A 23,024-nucleotide genomic window follows, 5' to 3' on the forward strand; every position below is an offset into this window, starting at 1 on the left:
AATGGTGGGCAGGCGGCGGGCCCGGAGTCAGGCCTGGCCTTGTAAACTGCCACGTGCGGTTCGCTAGGGCGTTGCTGGGATGGTGGAGGAGTCCAGCGGCGTGGAGAGGCAGGGGCGGAGCCACGGACCGACGGGAGAGTAGGTACTTTAGCGGAGGCGGGAGCAAAAGGAGCCGCAGTCGCTGCTTCTCTTCCTATCGCCACTTTGTTCGCTATGGCCTCCGTTCCCGAGCTGCTGAAGCAGGAGGACGACCGCAGCAAGGTGAGCATAGGTGGGGCGTAGCCGCCTCTTTCGCAGATTGCCAACTTTCTTCACCCGCCCTCCTTCCTGGGTCGCTAGCTGGCAGTCCTCTAGAAGTCCCTTTATTCTTTTGTCTCCTGCTCTCTGCCGCCACGTTTCTAATAGCTCAGACTTCCCCATCCTCTCTGGCCCGTCCCTGCGTCCTTCTCCTTTCGTGGTTCTAGGCTTTCTTTTCTTCCACTTGGTCTTCCCCACATCCCCTTCTCTTCCATTGCCTGCCCTCTGAAATTGACACGCTAAATTTGAGCTTCCCGAAATTGACATGCTATCTTTTACACACCTTCTTCCTCCTGACATTCACCTGGTAATTGACAGGCGGGCGGGCCGATTGAACTAAACACACTGTACTTTCTCCCCGCCCTCCCCCGAGTCCCAGTCCCCTGTCTTTCTCTTGAAAGCTGCTTTTCAGAGCTTATCGGTGAATTTTTGGAGGGGTGAGAGGGACCGTGTGTTTGTGTTATTCCCAGTAGAATTGACTATAACACATATACACATATACACACACACACATATATACATACACACATACATATGTATATATATACGCACACACACACACACACTGTAAGGTTGTGTGAGTTGTGAATTCTCAGGGGGATGATAATAATTAAAAACATTTGAGCACTTTAAGGTTGTGTTTGCGCTCGGTGGAAGAATAATAACTAATGATTTAGCACTTATTTAAGGTTTGTCGAGCAGTATGTTTATATCAACTCATGTTTTCTGGTAATCCCTGTGAGGTAGGCGATTTTCATTTTACAGGTGAAGAAATAGCCCGCAAAAGGCTAAGTGATTTTCTAAGCTTCGTGGTAGTATTCTTTTTAGGTAAAATTTGAACTCGGGTTTTGCACTCTTTTCACGGTGCAAGTCTTGCTGTATTTTCCCAGTTGATTGTAAACTACATTAGAGCGCAAAAAGCACAAAAAAGAACAAAAAGTTCTAATGAAAGAAGTACTTTGCACCTTTTAAGTGCAAAATAAATGTTTGCTGAACAGAATCACGGGGTGAACTATATTCTTAAAGTGACTTTATTTCGAATTAAGTACTGTGATATTCTGAACAGTTCCCTGTGATGGTTTCTCTGAGGTATAGTTAATAGTTTCAGAGAGGATGGGAAAGATAAGAGCTATGAGTTTGATTGTAAATATAATAAAAAGTCTGTGAAAGATATTCATTATTGTCTCTTGAAATTTTTGCCTTTGGCGGGTTTTTGGGTTAATGAAAACACTAGCTTTTTTCTTTCTTTCTTTTTTTTTTTTTTGGCTATGGAATAAATGTTGAGAGTTTTGTCAATTTTTTAGAAACAAAAATTGAACTTGGCATCGTTCACTTTGTTTTGTCCTTGAGTTTAATTCCTCTCAAGAAGAACTTTGGCCTTCATATTGAGAGGAGTCCAGTAAATTTAAGAAAAATTACATACTTCATACATTGCAGTTTTTTTTCCTTTTTTTTTGCATGTGACTGGTACTTGTTGAGTTGAATTTACACTTTCCATTGTCAAGGATTATGTAAACTAATTCCCTTTTTTTGTTCAAATGTTGAAAATGATGAAAGAACTTAAACTGGCCAATTTTTAAACTAACTCAAAGACTTGGAATAAGAACTAGGCCCTCTTATTTTCTTTTTTTATTTCATTTGCTTTATTTAAAAACAATAACAACAACTAGAACACCAGTCAAGGCAAACAGCACAATTTCCCACAGTAGAAAGTCTATGGGATGATTTTGCTCATGATTTAGATCTCTACAGGGATTTAATTTTTTTTTTATATATATTATAGCTTTATTATGGGTAATTTTTCCAACATTGACCCTTGCAAAACCTTCTGTTCTAATTTTCCGCTCCTCCCCACCCTCTCCCTTAGATGGCAGATAGTCCAATACATGTTAAATATGTTAAATCCAATATATGTATACATATTTATACAATTATCTTTCTGCACTAGAAAAATTGGATCTAGAAAGAAGAAAACCTGAGAAGGAAAACAAAAATGCAAGCAAACCATAACCAAGTTATCCCCTCTTACTGATCCTTTTACTCCTAGACCAGGCAAAAACATGACAGTTTATATGTGGATTGTAATACACAAAATCTTTTATATTTTGGAGCAAAGTTTTTTTGTTTTTGTTTTTTCCTGAAGCAATTGGGATTAAGTGACTTGCCTAGGGTCACACAGCTAGGAAGTAATACATGTCTGAGGCCGAATTTGAATTCGGGTCTTCCTGATTTCAGGACTGGTGTTCTATTCATTATGCCACCTAGGTGCCCCGCAAAGATTTTTTTTTTTAAGTGAATGTGTGTAATTCCACTAGCACAAGAATTTTAGTTTACAATTTTTAACATTTTATTTTTAATTTTTATTTTCAGTTCCAATTTTCCCCTCTCCATTTCCCACAACCATGGAGAAGGCAAAAAAAAAAAAAGATTTTATATATATGAAATCTGCTAGCTTATAATTGAAACACTCCCTTGAACCTCTTAGTTTGTGATTTTTTTTTACTATGTCTTTCCTTAAATTTATATCAGTACCATTCACTGGAGACTATTCATCCAAAATATTAATGTGGGACTAGAGTTGGATGTCTATCATTGCTTAATGATCACCTTAATGTTCACTTCTTCCAGTCATGTGCCCTTTATGATGACTTCATGTTACTGTTTATTGAAATCTTAAATCTTTTCCATTCATTACCCTTCCATAACTGCAATTTTGATTCATAGAATTTTAAGAATAAATATTTGGTTGTAATCTGACATAAGTTCTGTACGCAAAAAAAAAAAAATACTTTGGCAGGTATTTGGAAGTGAATTGGAATTAAGTCCCATTATATGGAAATTTTCTTTAAAAAAAATTTTGACTTTCCCATTAATAGTAAGCTTTTATTGTATGGATTATTAAGCAAATTTGCTCTTATTGGTCAGGTTCCTGCATTTTTAACATGACTTTTTGGCTCAAATGAAACAGAGCTTGATTATTTCAATAAGATGGTCATTGTTTCCTATATGAGTTATTGAAATGCTACTTTGTGTGGCAGAGATTTTAGTTTGGTGTACATTTTGTGTGTGTGTATGTTATTCCCTGAATAAAATTATTATGGCTATCCCACCCCCTTCCTTGCGATTAGGATTGGGAGAATTGAGTCAGGAAAAAATCTTGACCCTCTGACCACTTTACATACCATTGTGTCATAAACTCCAGGTGCATTATCCCTCTCTGTTTGATTATTGGCCCTTGCCCTCACTGTCTCCTGTCCTTTACCTTCTTATCTTAATTCCTATCTTGTCAGAATTAAGTTATGATCGATCCTTTCCTGGAATTATGGCTTGTCTGTCCACCCAGTGTTCCTGCTCCCCTTAGCTGCCTTTTTTCCCCTCTATATGATTGTATACTCAGGTTATATATTCTGTTTACAAACCCTAGTTAGCAAAAACCCTATGTACGTCCCTGCCTTACTTCCTCGGGGCTGGAATAATTTGGACATGAGTCCCATCTGATTGTCTAGCCTAAACTCTCCCGTTAAAAGATTAAAAACCAATCTGTCTTGCCTCAGTTTCTCTGGTATATGACAATAGGTGTTAATAAGCTGGTATTTTTTGTGGGCATGTGAGAGTCAGGATTAATAAGTGTACTCTTTCATGATTGTTTTTGATATTGTATGAAAACTAGCCATATAAGTATTTAAGGATGGATGTTGTCATCAACTTGTTTTTCTGTAATTTTCTTTTTTCCCCTTCTCAGTTTATTTTACTTACTATTCTCTTGAGACTAGCATCTGGAAATCTTAATTCTAATAAGGGGATGTTTTCTAATTTACTTAAGATCACTAATATCTCTTAAGAAAGCCAACTTTTCAACTTTGTCTTGTTTTTTGCAAAGGAGTGGGAGGGGAGAGTTCAGCTGACATTGCTACATTCCTCGGTTTTCTATTTCCTGTTTATCTTATTCCTCTTTTCCCCTTCCTCCCTCCAAGTGTTCAAAGAGTTCTCCCAATTTTTCTGATCCTCCTGACCAACTTTGTAGGGAAGATAACTGGCCTTTAGGACGTGAAACACTGTTTTTGCCATGCAAATGGTTTTAGAGATTGGATGAAAAGATAATTGTAGCAACTTTGGTTGCTCTTTGTATTTACTATATAATTGTTAACAATTGGATTGCTTAGGGAACATTGGGCTTTCTATTTGAATCTTTTAAAACTAGCATTTTAATTTTTTGCTTTCCTGTTATAGTTGCCTCAACCATTATTAGAAATATTATTAAGATGACAATATGATCATTATAGCAAAGAATAAGAAAGTTGCCTTTTCCTTTGAGATCTTAGATCAATAATTTGTTGTATGAGATTGGACCAAATCTATTTTGGTCATTGGATGTACCCTGCAGGTTGTATTTTCAATGAGACCGATAAAAGTTCGCGTGATAAGACATTTGCCTCTTTCTTAAAAAGTGATCTCCACAGCATATAGAAAGACTAAGTGTTGTGTTTTAACTTTTCCCCAGCAAAAAAGTTAGAGTGCTGGATTTACCATAATCAGAAACCTACTTTTGATACTTAGTAGTTGTATTACATGAGCAAGTCATTTAACCTTAGCCTCAGTTTTCTTTTGAATTAAATGTGAGATTCAGCTCATAGTCATATTAAATTATTACTCATAAAGTTGTGAAGGTGAAATGAGATATGTATAGTTTTTTGGGAAGCTTTATTAATTTAGGTATCAGCTATTAATAATTTTAATATTTATATACATATAAGTATATAGTTATAAAGGGATTATGTTCCTGTAAGACTGCACATTTAAAACTAAAATTTGAGCCTTATACTTAGTCATGACCATAATAGGAAAACACATTAATTTATATTTAGTCTTAAAAAATTTTTGCCAGCATTACAAGAAAATAAAATGACTGGTAGTCCCACAAAAATATCTTATAGATAAAATTACCTCACTGAAAACTAATATGTGCTGCTGGAATCATAAGCTTGTTTATTACATTTAATTGGTTCCTCTTCGTTGCTCTCCCGAGTTCTCTTAGGTTTTGCTTATTAACCATTTTTTATTAACCATATTTTTTCAGGAAACAAGGGATTTGAAGTAGTCGGGAGCAGGTTCTTCTATATTGTCAGACTGCCTCTTCTGGATGATGTTTTGAGGGATTCCTTAGGCTATTGGGATCATCTTTGTAGCTCTATAATCTGTATTTAAGACTAATGGCAAATGGTCAAATGTGCTTTGATCTTGTCCTGTTAATCTTTTTTCCGGTTTTCCACCTCACTCCTCCCCATAGAAGAAAAGTCAAAGAAACTATGAAAGGAAAAGTGTAAGAAGAAGAAAAAGAGTCTTCAGAGCCACGTTGGAACAAAATTCAAAATCTAACCTAATAAAAGACTTATTATTTTTTTTTCAAGAGAGAGATTTTTTAGTAGGGCTCTGGGATAAATGTTAACTTTTTCTGAACATCTAGTGTTGTAGCGAGAAGAAGAATAAAAATGATACTGAATGGGTGAGAACAATTTTTCCCTCTAAAAATATTATATGCAGCATTTTTTCACTTTTTTTTTGCTTGCAAATTTCTTTGATCTTTTCTTTATATTCATGGTATTTTATTCCTTCATATCCCCCTAGACACTAGTGTTTATAGATTCCAGCATATATTTAAACAATTTAAAAGATGCATATTCCTTAGAATGAATGGGAAAACTGCTATTTTTAAGGATACATAGGAGTAGGAGGGAAAGAATCAAAACAAATTGAGATGGAGCCTAGCCATGACAATCCTTTTTCTCCATTATTCTCCCAAAACAACTTTAGCAGATCAATTCTAATCCTCTCTTCTGTGAAAGTTTGGACTAGCACCTCCCACATTGGAATGTTTGATGGGAAGATCTAGGGCCTTTAATACCCAATCAATATCTTAATTCAGCTGGTGAATACTTAAATTTGTACCTGTTTTCACAGTTTTTTAACCAAATGATTGTCAGATGTAGGCAGTTAAAATCTTGGACATTATGATCATATGATCTAGATGCTATTAATGTTCCTTTATATGTTTTCCTCAATTGCATTTCGTCTGTTTGAACAAAGGTTCCATGAGGATTCTGGTAAGCAATTTTCTTCTTACTAAAAATAGAGCATTTTCCCGTTTTCTCTTGTGTTTTATCCAATATCTTTGTTACTCCATATCTTCAATTCCTTCTTCCCCAGATCAGCATTTATGTGTTGTATCATTTATTTTAAACCCTGTGTTCATGACCAAATTGGTTTGACACTACCGCTCTATTGCAACTTCCTATTTGAACTATTGAAGTTCATTTTTAGTTTCCTTGATTTCATCTTTCTAATCTGTCATTCACACAACTGCCAAAATCATTTTCCTAAAGCAAACATATAGGTCTGAGAATATGACTTTCCTGCCCTAGAACCTTCAATTCCTTATTGTCTTTGGGATAAAATGAAGATTCCTCAACTGGGTACCATTTGAAGCCTTTTGCAGTCTGGCTGTAGCCTGCTTTTTCTAGTATTGTTTCATTCTAGCCCAACTAATCTGTTTTTCTGATCTTTAGACTTTTTGACATTCTCTCTCTCTCTTTCTCAGATTCTTTCTTCCTGGAATGTTCTCCCTCTATTTTTGCCTTCTAAATTTCTAGTTTCTTACCATAGTATATTCTTTAAGGATAAGAGTTGGCTTTTGGTTTTTCTTTGTATATTCAGTGCTGTAATCTGTCAAGAATTTAAGTACCTACTATGTGCTAGGTTCAGTGCATACAAAAGTAGATGCTTGTTAAATGATATTGAGCCTCTTCACTTTCCAGATGATGAAACCCTAAGGTCACTTTCAGATAATAATAACAAAGTTGGTATTTTAAAATCCATGCTCTTGGATTTTAAATTATCTTGTTGCATCATACATCATCACCCTTTGTATATTATTATTTCTGAGTTTTCTATTTTACCTTTAAAAAAAAGTTTATAGATTGGCAGTCCAAAGTTACTTTTTAAAAATTACATATTAAATGATTTATCAAATACAGTTTAAAATATCAGTTTATTTATGAAACTATGGACAAAGATATGTTAAAAGGACATTGTTGTTTTGCCTAAGTTTCTCAAATTTCTAATACAAACTTTTGTAGAAGTCAGACTATTAGCAGAGGATTTTAACTTGGCATCTGACTTTTAACAGATTGTTATTTAAATGTTTTTCAGTGTAATTAGTTTCCTTTATAATCATCTCCATTTCATTTTATGCTTTTTAGTCATGATACCGAGGAATCAGTAGACTTGACTATACTGCCAAAGAAGAGCCTTTTCCAACAAAGTCAGACCTCTGGACTAGCAATAGTAATTTTTTTTGTCCAGCAGGTTCTCAAAAGATAATAAGAGTATAGCAATATTTCATCTTTCGTTGGTTTTTCTCACATTACATTTAATTCTCTAGCCTATAATTAATGTACTCCTATGGGACAATAGAGATTTGAAATGATGGGCATGAATTCATCTCACAAGTTCCGTATGGACTTAAAAGTTTTGGTTGAATCATTAAATTGTAAAGGTTGAACACTTGGAGAAGCAAAAACATCATTAATTTTGTGATGATGAATGAAGTGGGTTTTTTGTTTGTTTTTGTCTAGCCTATAATTTGGCTAAGAAAAGTTCAGCTTTTCTATGTGACAAAAAATACGTCTAACATTTTTTCATTTTAAGATGGTTGTTAATGCTGAGCCAGTGATCTACATAAAATTAAATGGAGGTTAAAGATGAAAATGAAGGGGAAAACATTTAGATCCGACTGTAAGGTTAGATCTAAAACACTTCAAAACTATCTCTATTGTTTTTTGGGTAAAATGCAAGAATTCTTTTCATAGTTGGAATTTAACTAGAAATGAACAAACCCATTGCTTTTGCAACAAGAAGGAAAGCAGCTCAGAAAATCTTAAGTTTAAGATTAATTGAATCCTTTTTGATATAGGATTACTTGACTATCATTAGATGCAGTAATTTTATAATTATCTGAACTTTATTATACCATTTTTAAAAAACCAGATTCATAAGCAAGACCTTTTCTTTCTTTTTTTTCCCCCCCAGAATAAATTTCTGAATTGAAATTTTTTTAATGTAACATGATTTGATTCAGTTAAATGTGAAGGGGAGGCAGTAAGAGAGATGGAATCTAATGCCATAAGCAGTAAGGAGCTAGAGAAGACTTGAGGGATTGATGGGCTATGGATTATTAACTTTTTAAACATTTGGAAGGGCTTTGTGTGGAAGGTGATTAGTTTTTTTTTAACTTCTAAGCTTGACTTAGTAGTACCTGCTGTGAAAGGAAATTAATTAGCATTTTTTTATTGTAAGAACTAACTTTCTCTTAGAATTCCTTTTGTTAATTCTGAAGGAAGTTTAGAGCTTTCATCAATGATGTTTCAAGGGAAATGTTCTTTTTAAAGGATAATTATCAACCGACATTTATTGTTATGGGCTAAACATTGTACTATAAATACTGTAAATGAAACAATCCTCTTCTAAGGAGCTAACTTTCTAGTTGTGAGACCCCAGAGGTATTGAAAACCAGAAAGGGAGATCAGTTTGGCTGAATTTGAAGAATGGGGAAGGGAGTTAACTTCTATTAAAGATGATCAGGTTCTGGCCAGTTTTCATGAAGGGCTTTAAAAACTAAACAAACTAAAGCTTTAAAAAAAAAAAAAAAGTTATATTTGACATACTAGTGACCATACAGAACCACTGGGCATTTATTGAATTAGGGAAATGACTTAGTCAGACCTGTATTTATGGAAAATCAAATTTTCAGTGTGGATTATAGAACTAGTAAAATGCCTTCCAGTTTAGATTCTCCAATTATTCATGATTCTTCCTTCTTTCCTGATCAGTTTTGAAATTTGTAACCCATGCAAAATGAAGTTCATGCTGGATCTTAGTTTTAGAGCTGGGAGGAACCTTAGGGGACATCTTCCAAGCCCATCCCCCTGATGTTCTTCCTAGGCTTCCCTCAACTGCCTCAAACCTATAATTGAGTTACTGCTGAGACACACCCTAAATGTTACTCTAGGAAAATAGTGAAACTTGCTGTCTTAAGAAGGAAGAGACAGAACTATTGAATATGGAATGTCATCTTGGAGGCTTCACTATTTCACTTGGATAGTTGATTTGTTTTAATGAACGTCACCAGTGAATTTTTTGTTATTCGTGACTGCACTGATTCTAAATGAAGCCTTAGTGGGTAGAGACCTAATTTTGAAGGAACTACTTGCCTATTCCCGATTGCTCCTTTTGCTCATTTTTGTGGCTAACATGACAACCTTAGCATTATTGAACTAGAAGAGGCTTTAGAAATCAAGGAAGTTGTCCAAAGTTCCTTTGGATATTGGTAATTGGAAACCCAACTCTTAAGCTTTCCTGGATGCTAGCTTCTTGAGGATAGAGATGATGCATCTTGTACAAATTATGTCCTTAACTTTGAATTGGACACAACCTGAAGAGGTAATTATTTACATGTTTATTTACAGGAGCATCTCAAACCTCCTGAAATGGCCGTGGTCATTTGGCTAGTAGCCATTGGAGACAGTTTTTGAGTGTTGGTCTTTGGATCCAGGGCCAGTATTGCACCGGTTGGTTGGTTGTCTTTCCTTCTGGAATGACATCACACTATGTTAGAGTCTTACTGTCGTTGAACAGATCAATGTAAGTTTGGAATGCGCTGCCACAAGCAAGATACAAATAATCCCTATGAACATTTGCAGTAACTTCTCTATCTTTGTGCATCTCATGTTTCTTTTGAGCTAATTCAATTTTGCTTTGCTCATAGAGCACAGCACCTTCTCTGATGAGGGCACACCGTGTTGGGCAATCCTGTGCCAGTTTTTCGTGTAAAACAATCGATTCTAAAGTTTTTAAGAGAGACTTTAAGAGTATCCTTCTATGACTTTTTTTTTGACCACCTTGTGAGCGTTTGCCCTGTGTGATTTATCCCTAAAATAATCGTTTTGGCAAGCATGTATTTGACATTTGAACAATTGTTGACCAGCCCAACAGAGTTGCGCCCTCTGCAGTAAGAGTTGGAATGCTTGGCAATTTAGTTAAAAAAAAAGGACCTTGGGATCTGATATTTTATCCTGCTGGGTGATCGTCAGAATTTTCCTAAAACAATTCAAATGAGTCAGTGGATAAATTCTGTTACCCAGAGATGTCCAAATTGATAATGAAATTGACACATGCATTGTCAGAGCTAGCTCGGTGCTTGGAGGCTCAGAAAGAAAGTGTGGGAAAAGAGAGAGATTAGTCTGACTACGAAACTGAAAGGCTACAGAGCTGTTGTGCTGACCTCATTGTTGTATGCCTGTGAAACCTGGATTGTCTACCACTACCAGGCCAGGGAGGAATCACTTCCATTTGAATTGTGTCTGTTATAGACAGGGAGAATAAGGACGAGTACTGTATTGGGAATTGGAAGACTTGAGTTCAAATTTGAACTATGCTATTTATTATCTTTATAACCTAAGGTAAGTCACTGAAACCCTCTGGGGCATTTGCTTCCTTATAGTAAAATGAGTGCGTTGGACTAGGGAACTCTTAGGATTCCTTCCAGATCTAGATTTGTGATCCTGTATCATACTGGGAAAGAATTTAAACCTGTGTACTTCAGATGTCAGGTCAGTCTGTGTAGGTGAAGTAGTTTTTAAAGCTGATTACATTCCTTTGAGGTAGACTAAGACAATGTTTATTTTTTGTTTCCACACTTGGAGCTGTGTCCTTGGCTTGCAGCATATGTGAAATGATGATGAAGTTTATCCATTCTCTGAGTGTGCTGCTCTACCCTTCCTGCTGCTCTCAGTTCCTGTTCTGGGAACTGGGTTATGTGACCTCCAGATGCCCTCCAGGCTTGCAGTGTTCTACTGTACCTGGCAGGGGTGTTTGGTGGCCATACTGGTAGGAAGGGATGGTGTCAGCAGAGGTGGAACCTTTTCTATTTAAGGTTCCATCTTGCCAAGACGAATGACTGGTGTCTGATCACATGTTGCAGCCTAGCCTATTTCTTTGATACTGACTTATCTGCTGAGCTATGGATTATGAACACTCACATCAGGCCTTTGTTATACCTTTGGATACCACTGGCTCATTAAGATACAGTTAAAATGAGAGAAGGGACTTTTTAATGTTTAGATATGGTATGTTCTTAATAAACTCTTGTCGATTAATGGAAAGAAATGTTTAGAGACTAAGATGAATTAGTGGAGAGGGAATGTGACCTGAATTCTAGCGCCATCTCTGCTAACTTACTGATACATCTTAGGCAGTGGTTCCTGGAAATATTGCTGTAAAGTTGCTTGTTATGCTTTAGTAAGTTTACAATAAAATTGCACAACTGCTATAAATCTAGTTGATTTTTAACTTACTGGTTGTAGAGGGGCCAGTAAAAGGGGAAATAAGTCATCATTTTTGTTGGTTTGTAGAATATTTTAGTACAGCTGTTCAATTTGGGTATCAATTTTTGAAAAACTGAAATTAAATTTAATAGTAACATTGTAAAATGCAGATTTAGATTTTAGCAGAATTATCTATTTTGTCTGGTTTTCTAAGAATTCAGGTATATAATTGTTTAGGAAATCACTTATTGCACATATTTTTTGTTTTGATAGTGAAAAACAGAAATAGGGAAATGTAGGGACTTTCTTCCATCCTTTTTATCTGTAGTTTAGTCTTAAAGAACTGAGGCACACAGTATTTTTAGCCTTCCTCCAAGATTATTTATATTGTATGTATATACCTTATACGTTACAATTTTTTGTATGTTATCTTGCCAAATAAGATGGGAGTTCCTTGGCTTTCTTTGCATACTCACTGCTTAGCACAGAGCCTGGCACATAATAATCATTTAAAAGTTTAGTGGTGACACAGCTAGCTTACATTTATCAGAAGTAGAACTTGGATTGAAGGCTCTGTAAAGGACAAGGAAATTTCATTTAATTTCTGTGCTAACCTTTTTTGTACAAATAAATGTTAGAAGTTTTCTCAAATTTGTCTGAAACTATCCCTTTTATCATTTGTATAGCCCAATAAAATTATACCATTTCATGAATGTCTTTCTTAAGCCATTTCTCATTTGTTTTCAGTTCTAGAAAGAGATACTGATGCTGTAAGTATTTTTGTACGGATGGTTTTTTTTTCCCTTTTTCTTTGAAGGATAGGTTTAGTAGTAGAAGGTTATCACCAAGTCAAAGGGAATGCACAGTTTAGTGACTTTTGAGACATAGTGCCACATTAATTACTTTCCAGAATTTCTGTATCATTTCACAGCTGCATCAATAGAGCATTATTGTTTGCTCTTTTTAAAGAAATCGTCTTTGCCATATTAATGGGTGTGAGGTGGAACTTAATAGTTGCTTTAATTTGCCATTCTGTTTTTAGTAATTTTGTAGCTTTATGGTCATTGGTAACTTGAATTTTTTCCTATCCTTTTGATCATTCATGTATTAGACAATAAATAATTCTTGTTCTTTTAAATTTGAATCAATATCCTATTACATCCTAAAGATGAGAACTTAATTAGAAATTTTTTTTTGCAAAGATGTTAAATTAACTGTTTCCTTTTTAATTTTGGCTGCATTTTTTCCCCCCTGAAAACATTTTTAAATTTTATGTAAACTATAAAAGTTTACATACGTTTTTCTTCTGATCCTTTCTCTCCTATTTGGTCATGAACTCTTGCAAAAGATAATTCCTTCTTTATTTCTCTACTTTGGGATGTGACCTTGTATATAATATATCCATTTGGGAGCGTGTTAATATATAGTGCGAGATGTTGGTCTGTACCTAATTTCTGCCAGCTTGTTTTCTTTGATAGTTATCCCAGAGGTTTTGATTGAGTTATGAGTTCTTACTTCAGTAGTTGAGGTCTTTAGGTTTATTGGAGCTCTAATCACTTCCACTGCTTAACTTTTTAGTTAGTACTAACTAGTTTTAATAATTGCTTTGTAGCATCATATGAAATCGGTTATTTGCTAATCTCTTAACTTTTTTGCTCTCATATCTTAAAAGGTGATAATCAAGTCTGATTTTCATAGCCCTTTTTTCTCCTTTTATCTTCCTCTCTTGCTAGGGAGATACAGTATTTGCAGATTATGTTTTTACAGAGTAATAACATTTTTGTAATTGGAAGTGCTGTAAGAGAACCATTGGCATTTTTTCTGGGTAGTGGGGTGCTGACATATATGTCTGTTCTACCAATATGAATCCGTCTTCTATGATTTGGAATTGTATATATGACATGTCAGTTTATGTCCCCCAAACTAGAATTGAAGATTTCCCAGCTGTGAATCTACTGAACTACTCTAGCAGTTTCCAAAACTAAAAAACATTGAATAAGCTATTTTAATATGAGAGCAAGAATGAAAGCCAATTTCACTAGCCTATAGTTCGTAGAGTCAGATCAACAAGTATTTGTTAAATAATTACCTACTATGTGCTAATTTCTGAGAATACAGGGAAAGGTAAAATACAAACAGTTCTTGCTCTCAAGGAGTCCACAGTTTAATGGGCAAAATCACCCTAGAATTATGTACAGACATTGTAAACATGGTAAATTGGAAGAACCAAGAAAGATTTCTTGCAGAAGGTGTGATTTAAGCTGAGACTTTAGGGAAGCCAGGAAATGGAGTCAAAGAGGGAGAGCATTCCAGACATGGGTTACATAATGAAAATACCAGGGAGTTGGGAAATGGAGAATTTAGTATGAAACTTGATTTCACAGGATTGTAGTAGAGCCCAGAAAACTGACAAAATGGCTGATCCAGGTAAGGACCCTCTTTCAGTTAATGAGGCAGCTGTTGGAGAGCAATAGTCAACTCTGCTCTTGATCTTCTCTTTTAAAAAAAAAAAAAAAAAGTTCAATCTTCTTTTTGCTTTTTTCAGTCTTTTGGCCACTTCTTTTCTCCATGATTTTTTTTATCCAAAGATTAATGAGTGTATCCTAGCAGTCATGTTGTTTTTTTTGGATTTACTTTGGTTATTTATGTTCAAAGTAAATAATATGATCTCATGAAAGGTAGATAGGCATATCTTTACCATCTCTTTACTTATCTTGGGTATCAAAAGTTTTTTAAGCAATTTTAATTCTGTCTTTTCTAATTTAAAGGTTACTTTCCTTGACAGAAAAAAAAAGCTCCCTTTGACTCTTTAACATCCCAGTTGCAGTGAACAGTGCTCTAAATGCTTTTTTGTGATTCTCCTTTTGCTTAATTCATTTTTCCCCTAAAAACCTCCTTTTTGCTGTCCTTACGTTTTCTTTATTTTGTGCTTTGGTGTGTCAGATGCTATTTAAAAGCCCTCTGCTACATTTTGTGTTTATTTTTTGTTACCTATTCTTTCAACTTTTTAAAATTTAATTTTAAAATTTAAAACTTGATTTCTCTGTGCATCCACATTAGTCTCTTAGGCAATTTTCCTTTTTTCCTCATCCTAATTATTTTTAATAAATATTTTTAATGTATTCAGAGTTTCATTTAATGTCTTCTCATTTCTCTTGGTCCTAACCTTTAGGATTTTAGGCCATGTAGGATTCATGTGTAATTTTCCTATAAGATTCCATGGTCACTTCCACCCTCCACTCCTCCCCTTCCCCCCCTCCCCCCCCAAAAAAATATCTAGTTCCTCATTGTTTAGCTTTTTCCCTTTTGGATATTTTTACCTTTTAAAGGATAACATTATCATTATGGCAATTAAATTATTAGCCATTCTGTTTTTGGTTGAGTTCTATTGGCTGTAAATTGAAGTATCATGCTGTTGTGTATGACTTGTAATTGTTATGAGTTCAGATTTTTCCCCCCAAGATAGAATCAAGCAAATATAACCAAAAAGAGATAATGAAAAGGGTGATAATAGGTATCCAGAATTAGTGCCGTATTCAGCAAAAACATTTTTGTCATCCTGGTTTTGTTCTTGCTCTTGCAAGATTAGAGCAAAATATTATTTTAAAGGAACATTTTCTGGAGTGAAGAAATACTTGTTTCCCATTTGGAAGATTGTGCATGTACAATTCTGGATACCATATTTTAGGAATACCTCTCAAGAAAAGGATGGGACAGGAAGACCTTTAGTACGTAACATGAAGATGGATTGAAGTGGCTAGAGATAACTTGGAAAAGGAGAATTGATGACAGACCTAGTTATAACTACTTCAAGTAGTTATAGAGCCATCATATGGAAAAATTATTAGACTTCTTCTTGGCTTCTAAAGCTAAGCAAGGAACTAGGGCTAGGAATTGCATAGAGGCAGATTTCAGTTCCACTTACAAAGAAATTTCCTTTGAGAAATGCTGGTGGAGAGGGTGTGGCTTGAATGAGTAGTTAGTCTCGGGCATCACTTACAATTGAGAACTTTCATTGGGATTCTAAGGCTGAGAAACTTAAACTTGGATCCAAAATTTCCTGCTTTATTAAATTTGCTATATGGCTATAGATTGTCTCCCCATCTATAAAGTGGGGGGTTGGGGCAGGTTATAATATTTACATTACTTACCTGATCAAGAGTTGTGAGAAAATCACTTGTAAACAAAAAGTGTTACATAAATGTGAAGTTGTTGTTGATTTATTACTTGATGTAGATGGTTTAAGAGATGACTGAAGAGTGAAATTGTTCAACCTTTATTTTGTGTTTTTAAACAATATAATCTAACTCTGGTAAAGGGTATAAGTAAGCTCATTGAAAAGAATTAAGCCTAAGTTTATGAGAGTAAGAGAACATCCCAAAATTCTAAAAAAGTTGAAATTAAAAGAAACCTTGAGGTTGTCTAGGCAAACTGCCTTATTTTTACAGATGGGGAAACGGTGGTCAGAGTGATTAAATGAGTAAGTAACATCACACAGGTAGTATACAAGGTGTGAACTTGAATTTTGTGTTGATTCATTCTAGTTTTTTATAACATTTGGGGTTTCCTTGGCAAAAATACTGGAGTGGTTTTTACAAATGAGGAAACTGAGGCAAACAGGTTAAGTGGGATAAACAGTATGTCATCAGAAATTTATCTTTAAAATATGAATAAAGCACTTTTGAATTGGATTATTCACATACTCAAGCCTCCTACATTACACCTGGCAAGAATGGTGATATTAGGCCCCCTGCCTATTAGTACATGTATGCTTAATTAGGCTTAAAAAATTATCACTAAACTATCAAGCTATATTTCCAGAGTGAGGCAGGCAAGTTTGGTCAACATGCAAGACATTGTAAACCTCCAGGGAAGTCGCAAAAGTACTACGTATAACTGTCTTTTCTTTTCTTTTTTTTTTTTTTTAATTTTTAATTTTTATTTATTTATTTTTTTATTATAATAACTTTTTATTGACAGAACCCATGCCAGGGTAATTTTTTTACAACATTATCCCTTGCACCCACTTCTGTTCTGATTTTTCCCCCCTCTCCCTCCACCTCCTCCCCTAGGCAAGCAGTCCTATCTATGTTGAATATGTCACAGTATATCCTAGATACACTATATGTGTGCAGAACCAAACAGTTCTCTTGTTGCTCAGGGAGAATTGGATTCAGAAGGTAAAAAATAATGCAAACAGTTTACATTCATTTCCCAGTGTTCTTTCTTTGGGTGTAGTTGCTTCTGTCCATCATTGATCAATTGAAACTGTATGTATAACTGTCTTAATAATACAAACTTAAGAACGATGGGAATACCAAAAGTCCAGTACAAGCCAGTAAGTGTCTGAGGCCAGATTTTAACTTGGGTTTTCTGACCTCCAGGCTGGGTGCCTAGCTGCCCTAGGCCTTGAACTTTGCCTACAACTTCCATTATCACAACGTTTTGTCCAAATGTTGGTGGAGGTGCAGGCCTCTTCTGAGATCCTGGAGAAGATAATTGAAGATTTAGGGATATTTGGATGTTTGTTGTATAGCAAGGTCTGCTTTTGCCCTTTGAAGCATTGGCAGCATTGGTAAAGTTGTGCAAGTGAGCCTGTAATGACCACAATAGCCTTCTTACCCAGATAAAGGGAGAATTCTGTAGGAAGGTTTTGTCACCTGATCTAGTCTTGAGAATCACAATTTTTAAAAGCCCTGTTTTTTCCTTCCAACCAGGGAGCTTGAATATAAATTAGTCTCCTATTCTCTGAGACTTTTCACCTTGCAAGAATCTGCTTTAGTCCCAGATATAGAACTTTTTCTTTTTTCAATTTCTTGAGCAGGTTAAAAAAATTTATGCAAATCTACCAGATTTTATTGGTGTAGGGAAAGGGGTGATCAAGCTTCAGGACCCCAGCAGGAGTTCCCCGCTTCAGCTTCCTGGACTTTTTCATTTTGTGATTATTTCCTCTATAAAACTGACTTGCCTTACTGCCTTGTACTGGACTTTTGGTATTCCCAATCTTCTTAAGTTTGTATTATTAAGACAGTTATAAGTAGTACTTCTGCGACTTCCCTGGAGGTTTACAATGTCTTGCATGTTGACCAAACTTGCCTGCCTCACTCTGAAATGTAGCTTGATAGTTTAGTGATAATTTTTTAAGCCTAATTAAGCATACATATACTAATAGGCAGGGGGCCTAATATCACTGTTCTTGCCAGGTGTAATGTAGGAGGCTTGAGTATGTGAATAATCCAATTCAAAAGTGCTTTAAATTTCTGATGACATACTCTGTTTTATACATCACCTGCAATTCTCACTGTATGCTTCCTGTTGTCTCTTTCCAGTAAACTATCCTTTATAAAAAAGATTATTACCAACCAGATCATCAAAAAAGGATGATGCAATAAGCAGGGTGCCACACCCACGATTCCTGGCCTTTGCAAAGCAGCAATAGGGCAGTATCTAATAGTTCTTCTTTGGGACCACGCTTAGTCATTACTTTTGTAGCATTCACTTCCAACAAGCATATTTGAAGTTTTTGGAAAACATAGATCCCCTAGACCTCTATACTGAAATAAGAAGTTTTGTGGTGCATATTATTTTGAAACTTGAACATTCAGTGTCTATTTGTGCTGACTTGGATCTTTTTGATTAATGCACTTCTTCCACAAATGGTCACTTCTCTTAAAGAGGAAGGAAGTGTTATTAGAAGGATGCCTAAGCTAGATTCAGCTGTGACAGATGAGCAGATCTCTGACCTTTTTAGCATTATCTTCATTTATAGGAAGTTACTATCATCTGACATCAGGTGACCATATGACGGACAAAGAGTCATATGACAGCAGTAGAATTCATGACCAAACTGACAAACAGCTAGGAATAAACTAGAATCCACCCTGAAATGAAGAGATCCAAAAGAGACTCATCCCAGGCTATTCTAATATTGCAGCTGTTTGTTGAAGCTTTTGTTTAAAAGTGTATTGAAGCAAATACTGATTAAAGAAATTAGACCTGAAAAAGATACTTTTTGTGAGAGGTAACTAGATAAGCTTAAGAAAACTTCAAAATTCCTTGCCAGAAACTTGTTAGATGCTTTCTTGTTCTTGCTTTCTAGGATTTCTCACAGAATCACTTAATTAAATATCTCACTTGGTTTTCATGTTTTAATTTTTTTCTCACTAAACTACAGAACTAGAAAGTAGATTAATGAAGGTGAGAAGGAAGAATAATTAGAATATTGGATCTAAATTAGAAAGGACCTTAGACCATAGAATTCAACCCAAGCCGTCCTCTCTATGATCATATTCAGCAGGTGGCCCCCTTGAGAGTGTCCAGGAATGAGATGATCACTCTTTGCTGAGGTAGCTCATTCCACTTTTGGACAGCTGTAATTGATAGGAAGTTCCTCTTCCTTTTGAGCCAAAATTTGCCTCTGCAATTTCCGCCTATTCTTAGTTCTGCCCTCTGGGGCTGGATGGAACTGGCATGATCTCTGGAATCATTGGGCAGCAAATACAGAGCCTTTCCCAATGCCTATAGTCCACATATCCCTGTAATAGGGAGGCATTCCCTGTTGTTTTGACCAAGAGTTTGGAAGTCTTTAGGCTTCTATAGCTTCTCTCTTTTTTATTTATATATTTGTGCACATGTGCATAGAAGCAGTTGTAGGGAATTTCTGGCACTTGGTCTTTTACTGCCCATTTGTATAATGAGTTTAATGATCAGAAAAGCTTTCCTTTTGTTGTTCCATTGCGTCTAACTCTGTTGTGACTCTATTTGGGGTTTTCTTGGCTGAGATTTTGAAGTGATTTACCTTTTCCTTTTCCATCTCATGTCATAGCTGAGGAAAATGAGGCAAATAGGATTAAATTACGCAGATTCAAACTGCTAATAATATATGCCTGAGGCCACATTTGAACTCGGAAGAGGAGTCTTCTTGACTCTTCAGGCTTGGCACACTATCCACTTTACCTTTGCTTTAGAAATTAATACATAATTAGATAATACTTTCTTTGTCTTTTTTAAGTACAACAAACAGAATAAAAGTGCTTTCATGAAGTTCACTCATTCAGTAAGCTGCTCTTAAGTGTCGGCTATGTTCCAAATACTATATTAAGTGCTGAAGATAAAAAGATAAAAATGAAATGCTGCGTACTTTCATGCCCTGAGATAACAACCTCTATGGGATTAGGGGAAGTGAAACAGGTGCAAAGAAACCTAAATTTAAAATATAGACAAGGTGATTTCCAGGAGGGGATGACAATAACAACTAGCAGATCAGAAAGGGCTTCCTGAAGATGCTTGAGTTGATATGAAGGAAGCTAGGCATTCCCCAGCTAGAGATGAGGGAAGGAGTAGGTTTCAGAGACAGTACAGTGGCACAGAGATGGGAGCTGGGACATCATGTACACAGAACAGCAGGGAGGCCAATTAGGATGGATTATAGTGTGTAAGCCTACTGGGCAGTAAGTCTGCAAAGGCAGTGGCTGGAGCCAGATTGGAACAAACTTTAAAAGTCACACAGAAATAGTTATTTTTTATCTTTATAGGTGGAACTTTTTGAGTTGGGGAGTAATTTGGTTGAATCTCTGCTTTTAGGAATATTAATTGTGAAATATTTGCAGGCTGGCCTGAAGAGAGAGAGCAAAGAGGAAATCATTGTGATGGTGGGAGAGCTGTGTGAAGGGAGGAGTGGGATGAGTATAAGAGGGAGAGGGAGAAGTAAAGTACTACCATTATTTTCAGTTACTCGGGTTCCTCCAGTACCCCTGTATCCATGCAACTGGGGAGTCACGTTATTTCTTCTGATTCTGATCATTCTAATCGGTATGACACCCAGAGTATTTGTTCCCTGTAGTTACAATTCTCTAGAATTCCCCCAAAGTTGACTCAGTCCTATCCTTGCTTTCCCTTTTTCAAAAAAAGATTCCTTTTCTAAGTATCTACTTAACTTAATTGGTTTGCATTCCATACCTAGACTTAACTCTTATTTTATATATCATGTATTCTATGTTCTACTTTGGCAAGGCTAAATTGACTTAGTGAAAAGACAAATATCTTTTTTTTTTGTTTTTTTGTTTTTTTTTTATTTAATAGCTTTTTATTTACAGGATATATACATGGGTAACTTTACAGCATTAACAATTGCCAAACCTCTTGTTCCAATTTTTCACCTCTTACCCCCCCACCCCCACCCCCTCCCCTAAATGGCAGGATGACCAGTAGATGTTAAATATATTTAAAATATAACTTAGATACACAATAAGTATACATGACCAAAACATTATTTTGCTGTACAAAAAGAATCAGACTCTGAATTATTGTACAATTAGCTTGTGAAGGAAATCAAAAATGCATGTGTGCATAAATATAGGGATTGGGAATTCCAATGTAATGGTTTTTAGTCATCTCCCAGAGTTCTTTTTCTGGGCATAGCTAGTTCAGTTCATTACTGCTCCATTAGAAATGATTTGGTTGATCTCGTTGCTGAGGATGGCCTGATCCATCAGAACTGGTCATCATCTAGTATTGTTGTTGAAGTATATAATGATCTCCTGGTCCTGCTCATTTCACTCAGCATCAGTTCGTGTAAGTCTCTCCAGGCCTTTCTGAAATCATCCTGTTGGTCATTTCTTACAGAACAGTAATATTCCATAATTTTCATATACCACAATTTATTCAGCCATTCTCCAACTGATGGACATCCATTCAGTTTCCAGTTTCTAGCCACTACAAAAAGGGCTGCCACAAACATTCGTGCACATACAGGTCCCTTTCCCTTCTTTATAATCTCTTTGGGATATAATCCCAGTAGTAACACTGCTGGATCAAAGGGTATGCACAGTTTGATAACTTTTTGAGCATAGTTCCAAACTACTCTCCAAAATGGTTGGATTCGTTCACAACTCCACCAACAATGCATCAATGTCCCAGTTTCCGCATCCCCTCCAACAATCATCATTATTTTTTCCTGTCATCTTAGCCAATCTGACAGGTGTGTAGTGGTATCTTAGAGTTGTCTTAATTTGCATTTCTCTGATTAATAATGACTTGGAGCATCTTTTCATATGACTAGAAATAGTTTCAATTTCTTCATCTGAGAATTGTCTGTTCATATCCTTTGACCATTTTTCAATTGGAGAATGGCTTGATTTTTTATAAATTAGAGTTAATTCTCTATATATTTTGGAAATGAGGCCTTTATCAGAACCTTTGACTGTAAAAATATTTTCCCAGTTTATTGCTTCCCTTCTAATCGAAAAGACAAATATCACAAAGCATTTAAAGTAGGAGAGAGAATTTCTGGAGTAGAAATTGAAAGAATTTTAGCATCTGGGTTTTCAGTTTTAAAAATAATGTGTATAGCCTTTCAAAATTTAACTTAGGAAATACTTCATGTCATAAGATGGCTTGTCATTCCACCATTATTCGTATTTTTCCTTTAGGTTCTAGGTTGTTTCAGACAGACTTTTACTTTATGCTGCATGATATCCAAACATTGTGACCAGTAAACTCAAGATGATGGAGATACATAGATTGCTTTCTGATTTAGAGTTTTTGTTTTTCTAATGTGAACTGAAGCACAACAGGTAACAAAATGGAGAAATAGTGTGACATGACCTGCTACTGTATTGTTTTTTAATGTGGTTTTTGTCTGTAACCTGTATCCTCTGAAGTCTTGTAAAGACTGCCTTTTTTCTCTCTCTCTGCTTTGTTCATGTGTTGTTTAAGTCCTCTCTTTTTGTCCTGGGCCCCATTCTCTTTGTACTAGTTAGTTATCCTCTCTATGCAGATGAGTCATTTCTACTTGCCCAGGCTAACCTTGCTCCCAATTTAAAGTTGCTTATCTCCAACTGCTTATTGGATATCTCAAATTTTTTCACCCATCACATTTTTTTTTCTTTTTTTCTCAGTACTATTTTATTTTTTCAAATACATGTAAGGGTAGTTTTCAATGAAGATTTTGTGTTCTAATTTTTCCCCCCTTCCCAAGACAGCAAGCAATCTAATATAGATTAAACACCTACATTCCTTGTAAAAGTTTCCATATTTGTCATGTTGTATAAGAAAAATCAAACCAAAATCCCTTTTTTGAAGAGAAAAAAAATCACAACAAAGAAAATAACCACAAAAAAGTGTGAATATTATGCTTCAATTCACATTCAGTTTCCATGGTTCTCTCTCTGGATGCATATGGCATTTTTCATACCAAGTCCTGTCATGACTTTAAAAAAAAAATATATATATATATATATATAAAATCTTCTTGCCCAGCCCAGGGAGCCATCCCATTTACCAATAATATATATTAAAAGAAAAGAATCAAAGGAGAAAATCAGAATAACTGATCAATGCATGAAAAAA

The 23,024-nt window shown here is 35.5% G+C and overlaps 1 protein-coding gene and 1 non-coding gene across 2 annotated transcripts in view; both read left to right on the top strand.

Moving 5' to 3' along the window:
• The first annotated feature begins 130 nt into the window (after positions 1 to 130).
• Positions 131 to 23,024, top strand: part of SNX5 (sorting nexin 5) — a 44,408-nt gene continuing 21,514 nt past the window's right edge. Inside the window, exon 1 of the mRNA XM_003758152.4 lies at positions 131 to 261. Within this exon, the coding sequence (XP_003758200.1) occupies positions 214 to 261 (48 nt within the window). The 5' untranslated portion in view covers positions 131 to 213. The remainder of the gene's footprint in view (positions 262 to 23,024) is intronic.
• LOC111718648 lies at positions 11,079 to 11,323 on the top strand. Its single transcript, XR_002769177.2, has one exon. It is a non-coding gene; the product is annotated as a small nucleolar RNA SNORD17 (small nucleolar RNA).

Source organism: Sarcophilus harrisii, chromosome 2, assembly GCF_902635505.1.
Source record: "Sarcophilus harrisii chromosome 2, mSarHar1.11, whole genome shotgun sequence".
NCBI lineage: Eukaryota > Metazoa > Chordata > Mammalia > Dasyuromorphia > Dasyuridae > Sarcophilus > Sarcophilus harrisii.